The sequence below is a fragment of the Erpetoichthys calabaricus genome, chromosome 7 (assembly GCF_900747795.2).
Source record: "Erpetoichthys calabaricus chromosome 7, fErpCal1.3, whole genome shotgun sequence".
NCBI classification, from domain to species: Eukaryota; Metazoa; Chordata; class Cladistia; order Polypteriformes; family Polypteridae; genus Erpetoichthys; species Erpetoichthys calabaricus.
In genome coordinates, this window is record NC_041400.2 from 153172429 (window position 1) to 153189854 (window position 17426).

At 40.3% G+C, this 17426-nt stretch overlaps 1 protein-coding gene across 1 annotated transcript in view; it reads right to left on the reverse strand.

Annotated features, from left to right (window-relative positions):
* The window catches only part of mob1ba (MOB kinase activator 1Ba), a 47874-nt gene that overhangs the window by 28741 nt on the left and 1707 nt on the right, over positions 1 to 17426 (reverse strand). Inside the window, exon 2 of the mRNA XM_028805569.2 lies at positions 8502 to 8668. Coding sequence (XP_028661402.1) covers positions 8502 to 8668 — 167 coding nt within the window. The remainder of the gene's footprint in view (positions 1 to 8501; positions 8669 to 17426) is intronic.

Genomic DNA, 17426 nt, shown 5'->3' on the forward strand with positions numbered 1-17426 from the left:
CACCCAGAGAACTGCCACTCACCGGATATTTTCCCTGTTTCGGATCATTCTCTGTAAACCCCAGAGATGGTTGTGCATGAAAATCACAGTAGATTAGCAGACCAGCCCATCTGGCACCAACAACCATGCCACATTCACAATCACTTACATCACCTTTCTTCCCCATTCTGGCGCTTGGTTTGAACTTGAGCAGGTTGTCCTGGCAATGTCTACATGCCTAAATACATTGAGTTGCTGCCATGTGATTGGCTGGTTATAGAAAAAAAAATTTAACAAGCAGTTGAACAGGTATACCTAATAAAGTGGCCAATAAGTGCATATATATATTTAAAAAAAGCAGCATAAACAGTATGACGAGGCTCCCTACTCATGAATGGCGTGGGCTAAAGAAGAAAGTCTAAATGTGGATCAACACCCCCTTTGAATTATTTTATGCTACATGCCAATGCCAGGATGGACAGACAATGAAACAGAGAAACTTTAGGAGAGCATCAGCACATTAGGGCTGCAACTAATGATTATTTTGGTAGTCGACTAATCGTTTAATTTTTTTTTCGATTAGTCATGATTATTTCATGCCTGACTATTTTGATGCGTGTGACCTGTGGTTGCACATCCTGTTCTGGGCTCCAGTGCATGTCTTACCTCATCTGCTCACATCTGTCCACCTCATCTGCGCACGTCTGTCCACCTGTGAATGTCACCCTGATGTCTCTGAATTAACATGATTAAAATTAATAACAAATTAAAATAACCAGTGAAACACATGAATTTGAAAATAATCAGATGTTTTATATTAGTGTGACTACCACAATATAAAATAAATACATTAAACAATACAAACTAAAGTGCACAGTCTTTAAACAAAAAAGTGCACTTAACCAAAAATGGCCACTGGTGTGTCTTAAAGTCCAAAAGTTTAAATAAAGCTTCAATTCAAATAAAATAAAAACAATAATGTACAGTTTATAAAAGATTCAGTTCATATATTCCTGATTGCAGTGCAGGAACGTGAGCATTTCGACATGCTCTGGTCTGAGGCTGGCTCTCTCCTTTGAGACAATGTTCCCAGCTGCTGAGAAGAGACGCTCAGAGGGAGTAGAGGTAGCAGGACTACACAAGAATGATTTTGCAGACAGAGAAAGATGTTTTAATCATCACACTCTGAAGGAAAAAAGTGTTGTAGTTTATCACATCATGCACTATATTATGCCAAAATAAAAAAAAATAACGGACTAAAATATGTGACAAGCTAATTACCGATATACTCCAAAACACAAGTTACCTAACGTTAGTTAGAGATGGTTTACTATTCATATGAACTCAAATATTATACTAAACCTAAACCTAAACCTAAAAAGAAGGAAAAAAAAAAAAAAAAACTAGGACGGCTCAGCTACTCCTATTCACTCGTTTACTACAGCTTCAAACGCGTTAGCAAACATAACTGAAATTATATTCACTTAACCCTTAAACCACCAGAACCGGCTATAGTCGGTTCCCAATGCAATTTGGAAGCACGCCGAAGTCAAGTATATGCGGCAACATACATTCGGCAACGTATATTCATTGAACTCCGCAACCGGCTAAAGTTGTTTCTCCGTGCAATTTGCCAGGACGCCGGAGCCGAATATATTCTGCGATGTATATTTATTGAATGCTGCAAACCAGCTACAGTCGTGTCTCGGTGCCATTTGCCAGCACGTAGGAGCAGAGTATATTCGGTGACCTACATTCATTGAACCCCACAACCAGCTATATTTGCTTCACAGAACAATTTGCCAGCACGCCATATGCACGCATCATGGCTGCCACGCGTTCATTTGATGCATTCTCTAAGCACGTCCTCAGAAATTAAGACAATGCGTGCAGCAACAGAAAGAGGAAAAAAATATTGAAAGGCAAAGTGTGTTCAAGTTGGAAGGCGACATCAGAGTCACCGTTTACTATCAACATGCAACAGCAAGCTGTTTTGAAGATCCTACAGAATCAACATGCATGATTCAATGTTTAATGAATGATAATTTGCATAGCCGCATGAAACCAAACTTACAGTAAATGCTAACATACAAATGAATTCGTGTTGCTTTTCTTCATCTAATTCTCACATAGACAATATAAAAGTCACATATTCCCAATCGTTATGATACAATACATTTTAAAGGTCTCACATACTACCTTCTGTGCCACCTTTTTTTTTTTATTTTGCACACCTTCGCAACAGCTTCAGAATGCCACAGAGAAAAAATTTGGGACACAATGAAGAAAAAAAAAGGCCTATTTTGTGATTATAGTGAAAAAATCGACTTTAATCTCTTATTTTGTTATTAAAGTAGAACGTCATAAAGGTCATCTTAAAACTGATCCACTTGGAAATGCACTAACAGCTGCAGGAAGTGATTGCCACAAAACACACTAAATTTATGATATTCTAGCTCTCTGCACATTTAGAATCCTTATTTACTCTTAATATCACTTTCATGATGAAGTATGTTAAAGCAAGTATGTTACATTTTACATATAAATCGTTAAAGTCATTTAAATAATTAATACTATTAATAATTACACATGTGGGGGCAGCATGGTGGAGGAGCAGTAGTGCTGTTACCTTGCAGTAAGGAGTCGCGTACCTGGTGTTCCCTGCCTAGAGTTTGCATGTTTTCTTGGTGGGTTTCCACAGTGTTCTCCGGTTTCCTTCCGAAGACATACAGGTTTGGGAATTTGGATTATTATTTATTATTTCCCTGCGGTGGGCTGGCGCCCTGCCCGAGGTTTGTTTCCTGCCTTGCGCCCTGTGTTGGCTGGGATTGGCTCCAGTAGACCCCCGTGACCCTGTAGTTAGGATATAGCGGGTTGGATAATGGATGGATGGATTTATTATTTCCATAACAATGTTACAGTTGAAATATGATGTCTTGTTGGTGCCTTGCCACCATTCACTACTTGAGTTGAGGTGCATCAAGGATCAGTCATCTTCCCTTTACTAATTTACCCTCGGCATGGCCATGAAGGCCATCCAAATACCACATCCTCATACACTATTGTACACTGATGACATCCTGCATGTCAAGACCTCGAACTCAAGACACAACAATGAAAGACATGACTGGAAGAGAATGGACTTCAACTAAATATGAACAAAAAAGAATACATGAAATGTGGAAAGAAGATAAATGACAGCATACGCATTGATGGACAAGAAGTTAAGCAGCCAATTTCAAAAATCTGGGCTTGCATGTCCACTGTAATGTTGACATCTTCCCAGATGCTTAATTACAAGTCAACTCAGTATGGCTCAAATGACTCCAAGTTAACTGGTGTCCACTGCAACCATAAGGCAAGGATTTACAAGAAAGTTATCAGACCAGTTGTATTAACAGTATGGAGTGTTGGCCAGCAACCGTGAAACAAAACAACACTCCACATTACAGAAATGCAAATGCTCTGCTGGACACTTGGCCTGGTCTGGATCAACCATGTTATGAATGAAGACATACCAAGGATCATTAGAATAGCATGGATTACCAAGAAGATATGAAAAAACATTCTTTCAGTGGTATGGGCAGATGGTCCATACAGTGTTGCCTTAGTCTGAATGGCAAATGACCATGTAGATGTCCAAAGAAACACTGGCTTGATCCAAAACAAATAAAATAATGTGAAAAGTAAACACCACCCCTAAAGACACACTCAACTGGAGCATGTGAAGAGTGACATGCCAAAGAGCAGACCTTGTGCAAGCATGGGATAAATGCAGAGAACTTTTACATATAAATTATATACACACACAAATAAACTGTTTCAACATCAAGTCAAAATCAAGTTTAAAAAATATATTAAAAGATCTTCCCTTACTAAAATTATATATTTAATTGGATATCATTTTTCAAAGCATAAATTTTCAAAAAGTGTTAAGCACTGCTTGGGAAATGGTTATGGATTTTCATTATTTATATAATTCTGTGGTAGCTGTGGAAAATTTTGCAGTGGTAGCCCACCAGTGAATTTTCTGTTTGCAGGAAATACTGGAGTGTCATGTAAAGCAAACAAGATGATTCAAGAACTGAAAACATATTCAGTGGTGGAGTTTCTACTACATTAAGCAAGCAGATACCCACTTGGCACAGCAGTTGAAACCACACCTGTGACTAAAGCAGCAGTAATATATGTGGTGAAGAAACAGATACAAACCCTTGGGAGCTTCTTCAAAGAACCAGCATCTTTAAGCATTTTGTCATTTCAGCTTCTGTCATTTCTGTTCAAGACAAAATGCTTTCAAGCAGCGGAGTCTTATTCCCTCAAATAATGAAAGTGCTTTAAGTAGTATCTGTTTACCACATAACCACTCCCACTTAAAGAATGCAGTAAGCAACAGTTGCAAAGAGCAAAATATAATGTTGCAATCAGTCATAATTAGGGATATGCCTACTTAAAAACCTGAATTTGGATTCCTGTCTCTTTGTTTAGGAAATTAGAGTTTGATATACTAATAATTACCACTGCATAAAATGTAATGTAAATACCACAGTTAAAGTATTGGTAATCAATCTGACAATTAAGTGTATAATTTAGATAAAGCTTTTAAATGGATACATTACAGATACTGCCTTTATTATTGTGTACCACTTTTTAAGCCATACTACCTAGTCCTATCCATTTCAAAAACAATCGTGGCAAAAGTAAGTGCAAGAGTAAGTGCCAACAAAGGTCATATATATTACAGGGCAGCCAACATGCTCACCAAACCTTAAGAAAATCCACCTACAAATGACAAATTAATCTAATTTTTCTCAATTCTTCCAGTGACATTAATCTATTTTAAACCAAACAAAATACCACATAAATAACAAATATGGAAAAATACACACACTCACTGAAAAAAGCAACAGGTTATATAAAGTATTTGAGTAATCCTTTCTTTGATGAAGGAACATAGGTAAAATGGCATGAACATGGGTAAAATAATGTCAAATTTTCTAGTGACAGAGCAATTCTGTGGATCGTTTACACCCATCAAAAAATGTAAAATACAAACCTTGGCAAACAGGTAGTTTTGCATTTCCAAAATACCAAAGACAACATATGTAAATTAATTTGTATTTTCCTGTTCATTCTACTGAATTTTTATATATTAACTCTAAGAGTGGATGAAACCTAGCTGTCTACTAAAATGGTACAAGACAGCCGATAAGGTCATTATAGAGGTGGAGCACTGATCGCACTGCTGACTTGCATACGGAGAACATGAGTTCACATCCCAGGTCTTCCCTGACCGGAATTTTGAAAGCTCTTTTAATAGTGAGAAAAGCACTATATAAATATAAAGATTTTATTATTATTTACATACCCAAGAGAAATTATGTGCAGTCCTATGATGCTTTGTAACCAGACGTGCCCTTAAGGGCTACTTCTCACATTCATACTTGAGCTGCAATGTTCACAATCAAGATTCTTTTAAGCAAGAGCATATGAAGGGTGGAATTCAGGTGTCACAAGATTTCCTGCTAAAGTGCTTAATTAATATGGAAAATGTTAGTGGTAAAAAGTTTCAACTATGTGTTCAAAGTGTTCAACTATGATCTGAGCACTTTAAAGTTCTCATTTCTATCATTAAAATGGGGAAGTACGTGAAACACACAAATCTTCTTGAAGTCCGGTTAAGACAATGGCGCATTACACAGCACCTAGTTGGATGTCAGACCTGACAACTATAGTTGCTGATCTTATTGCTGGACTATGTCAGATTACACGACTAGCTATGGAAAGGTATTAGAATTAGACAACTCTGCAACTGCTTCCCAGCACAGTTTCATATTTCCAAAGTATCTCAAGCTGGTCCCTTTGTCTGATAGGCAATAATGTTTTTTATATAAATAAACCTCCTATCTTGCTACATAAAACACAAGTTGTCAGAGACATGAGCCTCTCTTCTGGTTGTGAGGTCCAAATCACCCACATCCCTCACTACTCTCACAGCTGTATTATATGCATTGACTTAAGGGGGAGCACTCATTGTGAGCTTGCATGTACACAGCTCCCAAACTGTCAAACTCATATGCAGCAAAGCCCCCAATGCCAACTATACTGTAAGTGTGAAATGCATAAAGATAGGCAAACCAAACTGAAGGGCAAGCCAGCTACAAACCAGATATGGCAACTAACAACAACTAGTAATTAAAAAAAAGTAATTCCATAAAGAGTGAAATCTGGGAAGCACAATTGCCAAACTCAAAGGAGCAAAGGACAGGTAACCCAAACAATCAGTGACATACAATGCTTGAACTTGCCAGTAAAGGCAGGTTTTGCTTAAGCTATAAAAACTCATCAGATGTGCGGTGTGCAGTTTTAAGAGAAAGTCAAAAGAAGCGCCAATTAGGTGTATTCAGAACCATGGAGAGTAAGTGAGGAGGAAAGACCGAAGTTGTTTGAGGGGCACAAAAAAATGTAGAAGTATTCAATTTTAAAAAAAATTTGAAAAGTACATAAACTACACATGTGCATGTTGTATTTTTAATCTTTACTCAAAGATTTAATTAAATTAAATTTAATCTGCCTGCCCTAATGCACACCCACACAGGGACAGAATGGGAAGTGGTACTTCCACCCATGAAAATGGAGTACTAATACTAGATCCCTCATTTTCTGCTCGGTTCCTACTTTCTATAGCAGACTCACTATTGTCTAGAAAGTTGCTCTCAATAAAAGAGAAAGAGAAAACGACCTGTAATTGAGTTTGTCGTGTATCACTTTGACACTACTAGGTCCAATTAAACTAAGAGACCAGGACAACACCATATAAAGCATTCACTCCTTGGAATTTCCTCAGAAAAATTTTGAAGCCTCTATTTGGGGCACAAACACTTATCTTTTGACATTTTCCTATCCTTTCACGTATTTTCTATGGAGCTTTGAATCTTAATTGTATCTTAAAACTGTCAATTAATGAGCAAACAAATGTAGAAAGGCTGCAGCTACTTCAGTGTCATACCCCACTAGAATGCTCATTAGTAATAACAGTATAGAAAAATACAGAACACCTGAAAAAGAGGAATAGACATTATAATAATGAAAAATCTTAGAAAGAAAAAAAAAGCTCTGCGTCATACACATACATACTTGCTAAATTCCCCCCCCCCCCCCCCAAAAAAAAAAAATCAGTAATCCAACTTTTGTTATTTCTGGATTGACTCTAAAACACAGAAATTGGGAAATAACAGTCTGTTTAATTAAAATAGGAGACAAACTAAAAGGAGATAGCAGTGATGAAAACATGCAGCCACAGTGAGCCACAGGACTGAATACGAGAACCACCTTTATTCCTCCATGTTCCCCCAGAGGACCACAAGAATACGCAAGGGTAGCTCACTGACACAGGCCATGATATTTTAATCTCATACTTTTTGCTGCTGTCTTGACAAAGGTGCTTGTTTTTGAACTTACATTTATTATCAAGGGCAAGTTTGCTACAAATGTTATTAGTGCCTGTATTTTATAGGATACTACAAAATCATATTAATACAAAATCAAAAACGCCTGTGTGTTTTTATTAAACAAAACTTATTTTTACTAGTGCCTGAATTTCTTAATCATAACATAAAATGAGTTGGCATTTTTTAGGTATAAATAATACGCAATTATTAATAAAAAAAGAGAATGTCACTGAATTGATATACTTGATACAACAGAAGCCACTCACTACTCAATCAACTTGCTAAAATATACATATAAAATGATTATGCATTTCTAAAAATAAAGTCATTTTTAAAATGAATTAGTCACTGCATTTTCTTTCGTATCTTAAATACAGAAGCTACTTTCCATCAGGGATAGAAAAATTTAACAAGTGGAAATGCTACCTGGTTTTCAATTCACATACAAAAATCAAGCCAGTGGACAAAACAAAACAACTGTGTAGGGCTATGGCAGCAGTCAGTTAAGTCGTAGAAGGATAGCCAGCCCTGACACCTGTGCAGATTTTAGAAGTGAGCCGAGGTATGGCACCAGGCGCGTCGAGCTACAGCTCCTCTATGAAACTGCCACATCTTTGGCATTGTTCTAAAACATAAAACGTCTTTATGGCAGTGTGGCATGTCATTTCTTTCCACATTTTCTTGTTGGGTCATCACAAGCAAGCCATTTCCATACTTCTAACAGGTTAATAGCTGCAGTGCTATGTGCAGCAGTGATAAACTTGAGTGGACACTTGACACTTTTTAATTTAAGCTGTTAATGTGATCCTCAAATTTTACACCGATATAATTTAAATATTTATTAAATGTTAACTGGAGTCTTTTGGAAAACTGACACTCATTGTGCACCATATGTAATATATTTTTTAACATATGAATGATTATTCCAAAAATTACCATTAACTGAAACTAGTTTCAATAATCACTATTTAAAAATACCATTGTCAAGCCATTTTTAATCTGAAATAAGTATCATTCCCTTTTCAAATAACTTACAAACTAAAGAATTAACTACCAAAATTATTAACTTACTGTTCACTGCAACCCATTCATTTAAATCCTCTCCATCAGGCAACATGACTGCCATGCGAAGGTTGCCACTTCCCAATGTGGCTTCAGCATGTTTTAAAAGCTCATACTGATGAGAACCTTCTGGAATATTTTTCTTTGGTTTAAATGTTTTAGATGAACGGCTACCACTGTCAGGGGGGGAAAAAAAAATTAAAAGTTAGTACATCATGCACAGTGGTTTAGTATTTGCAGTGTAATTCCTTAAAATGCAGCAACTTCCCACAATTTAAAAAGTAATTAAACATTTTATGTATTTTTAAAGCTAGCTATGCTACCTGGCTTCGCTGGGTAAATTTTCTAAGTAAGTGGGCCTCAGTTACAGTGTCGTTGGTTAACTGGATGTATCAGAAGCATTATGTAACGAATTGAGTACTTTTCTGTATACAATTTTTTATTTAAAAAAACAAGGGGGTAATATTAGTTTACTTCAGATGATTACTGAACATGCTACATACAGTTTCTGCAAAATAAACTAGAAACAAATTAGAATATTCAGTAATGTTACAAAGATGATTTAAACCTAATTTATTCAAAGCTAAAACCTCCTAAAAGTCTTGACTCTTCATTAGCAAGGCCTAAAATTAGTACTGCTTCAGTATACAGTATGTTTGAATAAATGTTTACCAAAAAAAAGTTACTAAATACTTTAACTCACTCAAAAGCACTGTCCTTGGGCCTCATGCATAACGCCGTGTGTAGAATTCACACTAAAATATGGCGTATGGACAAAAGTGGAAATGTGCGTACACAAAAAAAAAAAATCCAATGCAAAAAAACCACGCACTTCCACTACATAAATCCCAGTCAGTGTGAAAAGTAATACTCGTTCATGCGCCTAACATCCCACTGCAACTCCTCCCAGAATTTTGCATATTTTAATATGCAAATTAATATAAATAGCCCTTTCCGTTCAGTGTTTGGTTAAAAGACAATGGAAAAAGTATGTGAAAAAAATAATTTCAGTGAATGCAAAGTTGAGGCAAGGAAAAACATACTATTTGTTGGCTTAAGCAGTGGTATAAACAACAAAAGGAAGTCGATTGAGTGATACAAAGTGCGGAGAAACTCAAAAGGTCAAGTTCAGAAAGTCACACAGTGCCCGAAATAAAAAAAGTGGTCAGATATTAAAGTCGCCATAAAAAGGCGAGTCATTGCCCACCATCTGAGTGTCATACGGAAGCTTATTAGGGTACAGAGAAAATTTTAAAAAATAGGGACGCAGTTGAAAAAAAGGTCAAATTTCCACTTCAATCTCATAGTTTATTCTGTCATTAAAGTAGAATGTTGTAAACTTAATCTTAAAATCAATGTTTAATTTACTAGTTTCTCAAATCCCATCTTAACTAAAGTGGCATGTTAAACTCTTCGTATTCTACGTGTTCTTCTATGTACTCTGCGTCTTAATCACTACGTGCTTCTCAAACGGGCTTTCTCTTATGCCAACATGACACAGATTACATTACATTCATGATATTTCAGCTCTCTGAACAATTTAAATACTAAGTTGTATACTTGATATCATTTTCATGATGATAGGAATTAAAGCATGTATTAAACTTGGGGGCATGGTAGCGTGGTGGTATCAACGAGCTAGAGCCCCATCCAGAGATTGCTCCTGCAAGAAGCTGGCTGCGCCGTGCACAACCCTCGATTAAATGATTTATTGCAGCAGTACTGCTTCTTTCAAATGTACTAACCCCAATTCCTGTCCTTCCTTTTCTTTCTCCAAGTAACCAATCGCCACACAATCAGCTTTGTAATGAATGTAAAGCCATCTGTAAGCTAAAGCAGCTATGGTATTTGGAACAGTTTGGTCATTCTGTGGACCATTACATTGTGACAGATTGATTACAATCAGATCCCTTAAACTAATAAACGATATGTGGTTAATGTCAGTATATTTGATAAAGCTACGTCAAGGATATGAATCTAAAAAATAAAGGGAAACCACACAGAAATAGTAGCACTGCTTTAATGCTGGGTGCATTAATTTTGATGCTTAATGCAAATTTGCAAAAACCAAGCCGAAAACTTGCGTACACAAAGGTTTGGGGTGGTGTGAGAATCTGCATGGCTTTATGCCAACTTTAGTTCTTATACATCGCGATGTGAGCGTGGAAACTGCTGTATGCAACATTTTTGTGCGTACGCACCATTTATACATGACACCAGATATTTTTTTTTTTTTTTTTTTAAATCATATTCTGAAAAACAGCATCTTCATCAGCTATAGAAAAAAAATTGTGCTTCATTCAGTTCAGAAATGGCTTGGCTTTATCTGTTAACTTGCAGTTTGTTTTTTTTTTTTTTTTTTTTTTTTTAAACTTCAAAAAACGCTCATTGCTGATTATTATTGTGAATGTAAAGACAATATGCAAGTGGACAACATATTATATACAGGGGCCATCGTCCATCCATCGTCTCCCGCTTATCCGAGGTCGGGTCGCGGGGGCAGCAGCTTAAGCAGAGATGCCCAGACTTCCCTCTCCCCGGCCACTTCTTCTAGCTCTTCCGGGAGAATCCCAAGGCGTTCCCAGGCCAGTCGAGAGACATAGTCCCTCCAGCGTGTCCTGAGTCTTCCCCGGGGCCTCCTCCCGGTTAGACGTGCCCGGAACACCTCACCAGGGAGGCGTCCAGGAGGCATTCTGATCAGATGCCCGAGCCATCTCATCTGACTCCTCTCGATGCGGAGGAGCAGTGGCTCTACTCTGAGCCCCTCCCCCTATCTTTAAGGGAAAGCCCAGACACCCTGCGGAGGAAACTCATTTCAGCCGCTTGTATTCGCGATCTCGTTCTTTCGGTCACTACCCATAGCTCATGACCATAGGTGAGGGTAGGAACATAGATCGACTGGTAAATTGAGAGCTTCGCCTTGCGGCTCAGCTCCTTTTTCACCACGACTGACCGATGCAGCGTCCGCATTACTGTGGATGCCGCACCGATCCGCCTGTCGATCTCACGCTCCATTCTTCCCTCACTCGTGAACAAGACCCCGAGATACTTGAACTCCTCCACTTGGGGCAGGATCTCGCTACCAACCCTGAGAGGGCACTCCACCCTTTTCCTGCTGAGGACCATGGTCTCGGATTTGGAGGTGCTGATTCTCATCCCAGCCGCTTCACACTCGGCTGCGAACCGATCCAGAGAGAGCTGACGATCACGGCCTGATGAAGCAAACAGGACAACATCATCTGCAAAAAGCAGTGACCCAATCCTGAGCCCACCAAACCGGACCCCCTCAACGGCCTGGCTGCGCCTACAAATTCTGTCCATAAAAGTTATGAACAGAATCGGTGACAAAGGGCAGCCCTGGCGGAGTCCAACTCTCACTGGAAACGGGTTCGACTTACTGCCGGCAATGCGGGCCAAGCTCTGGCACCGATCGTACAGGGACTGAACAGCCCTTATCAGGGGGACCGGTACCCCATACTCTCGGAGTAACCCCCACAGGATTCCCCGAGGGACACGGTCAAATGCCTTTTCCAAGTCCACAAAACACATGTAGACTGGTTGGGCAAACTCCCATGCACCCTCCAGGACCCTGCTAAGGGTATACAGCTGGTCCACTGGTCCGCAACCAGGACGAAAACCACACTGTTCCTCCTGAATCTGAAGCTCGACTATCCAACGGACCCTCCTCTCCAGGACCCCTGAATAGACTTTTCCAGGGAGGCTGAGGAGTGTGATCCCTCTGTAGTTGGAACACACCCTCCGATCCCCCTTCTTAAAGAGGGGGACCACCACCCCGGTCTGCCAATCCAGAGGCACTGTCCCTGATGTCCATGCAATGTTGCAGAGGCGTGTCAGCCAAGACAGTCCTACAACATCCAGAGCCTTGAGGAACTCCGGGCGTATCTCATCCACCCCCGGGGCCCTGCCACCAAGGAGTTTTTTGACCACCTCGGTGACCTCAGTCCCAGAGATGGGGTAGCCCATCTCTGAGTCCCCAGGCTCTGCTTCCTCATTGGAAGGCATGTTAATGGGATTGAGGAGGTCTTCGAAGTATTCCCCCCACCGACCCACAACGACCCGAGTCGAGGTCAGCAGCGCACCATCCCCACCATATACAGTGTTGACACTGCACTGCTTCCCCTTCCTGAGACGCCGGATGGTGGACCAGAATCTCCTCGAAGCCGTCCGAAAGTCGTTCTCCATGGCCTCCCCAAACTCCTCCCACACCCAAGTTTTTGCCTCAGCAACCACCAAAGCCGCATTCCGCTTGGCCTGCCGGTACCTATCAGCTGCCTCCGGGGTCCCACAGGACAAAAGGGTCCTGTAGGACTCCTTCAGCTTGACGGCATCCTTCACCGCCGGTGTCCACCAACGGGTTCGGGGATTGCCGCCACGACAGGCACCGACCACCTTACGGCCACAGCTCCGGTCAGCTGCCTCAACAATAGAGGCACGGAACATGGCCCATTCGGACTCAATGTCCCCCACCTCCCTCGGGATGTGGTCGAAGTTCTGCCGGAGGTGGGAGTTGAAGCTACTTCTGACAGGGGGCTCTGCCAGACGTTCCCAGCAGACCCTCACAACACGTTTGGGTCTACCAGGCCTGACCGGCATCCTCCCCCACCATCGAAGCCAACTCACCATCAGGTGGTGATCAGTTGACAGCTCCGCCCCTCTCTTCACCCGAGTGTCCAAGACATGTGGCTGCAAGTCCGACGACACGACCACAAAGTCGATCATAGAACTGAGGCCTAGGGTGTCCTGGTGCCAAGTGCACATATGAACACCCCTATGCTTGAACATGGTGTTCATTATGGACAATCCATGACGAGCACAGAAGTCCAATAACAAAACACCGCTGGGGTTCAGATCGGGGGGGCCATTCCTCCCAATCACACCCTTCCAGGTCTCACTGTCATTGCCCACGTGAGCATTGAAGTCTCCCAGCAGAACGAGGGAGTCCCCAGAAGGTATGCCCTCTAGCACCCCCTCCAGGGACTCCAAAAAGGGTGGGTACTCCGAACTGCTGTTCGGTGCATTCGCACAAACAGTTACGACCCGTCCCCCCACCCGAAGGCGAAGGGAGGCTATCCTCTCGTCCACCGGGGTAAACCCCAATGTACAGGCTCCAAGTTGGGGGGCAATAAGTATACCCACACCTGCTCGGCGCCTCTCACCGGGGGCAACTCCAGAGTGGTACAGAGTCCAGCCCCTCTCAAGGAGATTGGTTCCAGAGTCCAAGCTGTGCGTCGAGGTGAGTCCGACTATATCTAGCCGGAACCTCTCAACTTTGCGCACTAGCTCAGGCTCCTTCCCCTTCAGAGAGGTGACATTCCACGTCCCAAGAGTCAGTTTCTGTAGCCGAGGATCGGACCGCCAAGGTCCCCGCCTTCGGCCACCACCCAACTCACACTGCACCCGACCTCCTTGGCCCCTCCCATAGGTGGTGAGCCCATGGGAAGGGGGACCCACGTTGCCTCTTCGGGCTGTGCCCGGCCGAGCCCCATGGGTGCAGGCCCGGCCACCAGGCGCTCGCCATCGAGCCCCACCTCCAGGCAACGCTCCAGAGTGGGGCTCCGGTGACCCGCGTCCGGGCAAGGGAAAACGCCGTCCAAAATTGTTTTTCTTCATAGGAGGTTTGTTTAACCGCTCTTTGTCTCATCCCTCACCTAGGACCAGTTTGCCTTGGGTGGCCCTACCAGGGGCATAAAGCCCCGGACAACAGAGCTCCTAGGATCATTGGGACACGCAAACCCCCCCACCACGATAAGGTGACGGTTAAAGGAGGGGATATACAGGGGGCTGGTCATAAAATTAGAATATCATGACAAAGTTGATTTATTTCAGTAATTCCATTCAAAAAGTGAAACTTGTATATTAGATTCATTCATTACACACAGACTGATGTATTTCAAATGTTTATTTCTTTTAATGTTGATGATATGTATGTATGTATGTATGTAATATATTATATATATATATATATATATATATATATATATATATATATATATATATATATATATATATATATATATATATATGCATGCATGCAACATATTTGGAAACCAGAGGTCACAACATTTAAAACAAGAGATTCCAGAACCACATAAAATTAATGCTTCAGAAAGGGACCACACAAAGGAATCATACTATCTTATAAAAGCCCTGACATCATTATGTACGATTAAGTTGGGTTCTTCTGCCAAAACATCAACCAGCAGTTTGTGAAAGAGGTGATGCTGCAGATTGGAAGCTGAGCAAATAAAAGATACAATACAATACAATACTCATAACAGGGTTTGTGGCATGCTTCAACTAACAACTAAGCTTTGCACAGAACAAAGAGTGATGAACAATGCAATGAATAAAATGAACTTAAGGGACTATTATAGACAACTTGGCAACCACACCTCCCATTATACTGACCAAAGCTGCACTGTTGGTAACCAAGAGACTAACCTTTTACAGATCAAGTTCACTTTCTCAAAAAAATGAGACAATCATTTGAAAAAAATCACTTCACCCATGGTATATTCATCAACAAATTCTTCCCTGAAGTATGCTTCATTAAAATAAAAATATTGATAACTCCCCTCACATAGACTCATAGATATGCAACATGATGAAGATCTTTTAACTCAAATAGCAACTGACATTGACACAACTTTTCAAGGAGGCTTCCAAAGCTTATCTCAAACATAACTGACAATAAGATCAGCTCTATGAAGGATTGCTGCATTGGAAAGAGTATCGTCCTTAATGGAGGAAACCACTCTTCCTCAAACTTGACTCTTGCCAATCGCCTCATTTACAATATCTAGCATGCAGTCTTTAACAGTCTCCAAGTATATAAAAGGCCTCTGTGACTGCCTAAAGTCAAAACTACACACACTGCAGTGATTGTGGATCGCCCTTGTTCCATATAAAAACAATAAGGAGCTTCAAGACTGCGGGGCAAAGATGCTAACACTGACATTCTCTGCTGCTCTAATCACTTTGGAAATCTTAGTGAAAATGAACCATTTCTGTCACGTGTAACATCTCTTTACATTGTACTGTATCATTACACAATACACTTTCATTACACAATAAACATACCTTGGTTAAGTGAATAAGCATTTGTCAGTCCAATCTAACTGGAACTGATGGTTTTCAATCATTATGAATCTTTTGCTTTTAAATTTTGAAAGGCACATGCAATCATTCAATAACTCACAACATAAATATGGAAAACTTAAGATTCCATGACTAGCAATCAAGATGCACATTTTTTATGGGGGCTAAGGTGGACATTGTCATTGTGAAGCCAACAGTGTGCAGTTAAAATGCAAATTGTATTTATTTCTTTCTAAAACCAGAGGAAGCCTGTCTGGGCCATATCGGTGTAACCACTGCATACATTGCTGATATGCTCGTACAGTAGATCTTAGAAGGTTACTGTTGCCTATTGATTGGCAGACACACACGGACCATTAAAAAAAAAAGTAATCAGGCCTGATTTGGCACACAGGCTGCTAGTTAAATAGGCCTGCTTTACAGTATGTTGTCATTGAAGGCCCAGTTTAACCCCTTTCCTCTTCACTTGACAGTTTTTGATTACTGAAATGGATTAAGCAGTGACATGAAATGAATAATTGGGTTCTACTTGCCTCTTTACTTGTGATAATGACACTAATTAATACTTTAAAAAAAAGTCAATTTATGGTTTAGAGTAAACTACATTTCCTTGCAACCGAACATCTATACAGCCAAGAACTTCGTGGCATCCCTAATCAGGAAAAAAAACCCATGTATTGCACAGATTAAAATTGAGGGTGCTGAGGTCAACAGACATTAATTATAATAATTCTTTGCATTTATATAGCGCTTTTCTCACTACTCAAAGCGCTCAGCAATTGCAGGTTAAGGACATTGCTGAATGGCCCAACAGAGCAGAGTCCCTTTTGGCATTTACGGGACATTAAAGGTTCTCGGGGCACATCTACATGCAAAAGTGTAACCACACTTGAATCACACAAGTCTCTTTCTCATTTTCACTATTTTAATGCTTAATGCAAAATACTGAATACATTTAAGGACACAGCAGGTAAGTGGAGTTAAAAGTGTGTCTATTTGTCTCAATGTTGAAATAGAAAATTTTAATTTTTTATAAAGACTATACTTACCAGAGGAGAATCACTCTATCCAGTGATTCTAGATCTATCTTTATTAGTTGCTGGTGCATTACAGAGTACAACAGTTCAAACCTAAAAATTCATTATTGTATTTTGTTATAAAATATGCTTTGCTTAATCATATCATCTATACCAAACTATGCATATTTTCAGAAGGTTGGAAGAGAATAAACAAACGAAACATTCATGTTGAAAATAAACCAAGATATTACTTCCAAAAAAAAAAAAAAAAATACCAAAACATTCTTCGGCTATGGTGATGTATGTATATAGGACTAGATATTTCAAAGAAACATGTAAAGAATGTACAGAGCAAACAAACTTTAATGTAGGTGGAGAAGACTAGACTTTGTAACAGACAAACAGTATGTTTACAATAACCCAGCAGCCCTCAACAGCTCACTGCCACAATTCAACAGTGCATAACAAATAGTCCTATGTTGGGTTTGATGAGTCTGCTGGAACAAGTGGGTGTATCAAAGACAGCTTGTCATCAATCATTCTGTGATTTGTGCTTAGAATGTCTTCACACAGAAGGGTGGAACATTCACAAGTGATGCAACCCAGTTGAAAGTGTACTATCCAGGGGACTAGCATCAAGTCCAGGGCTGTTTTCAGTTTTGGAACCAACACTGACAGAATAAGATCAGGCCCATACAACTCTGAATTTACTTAAACAGATATTAGAGTGTATGCATGTATTCTACATCAGCAGGATTGTATAAATAACCTGAGACAAGAATAAAGGCTGCAGAAC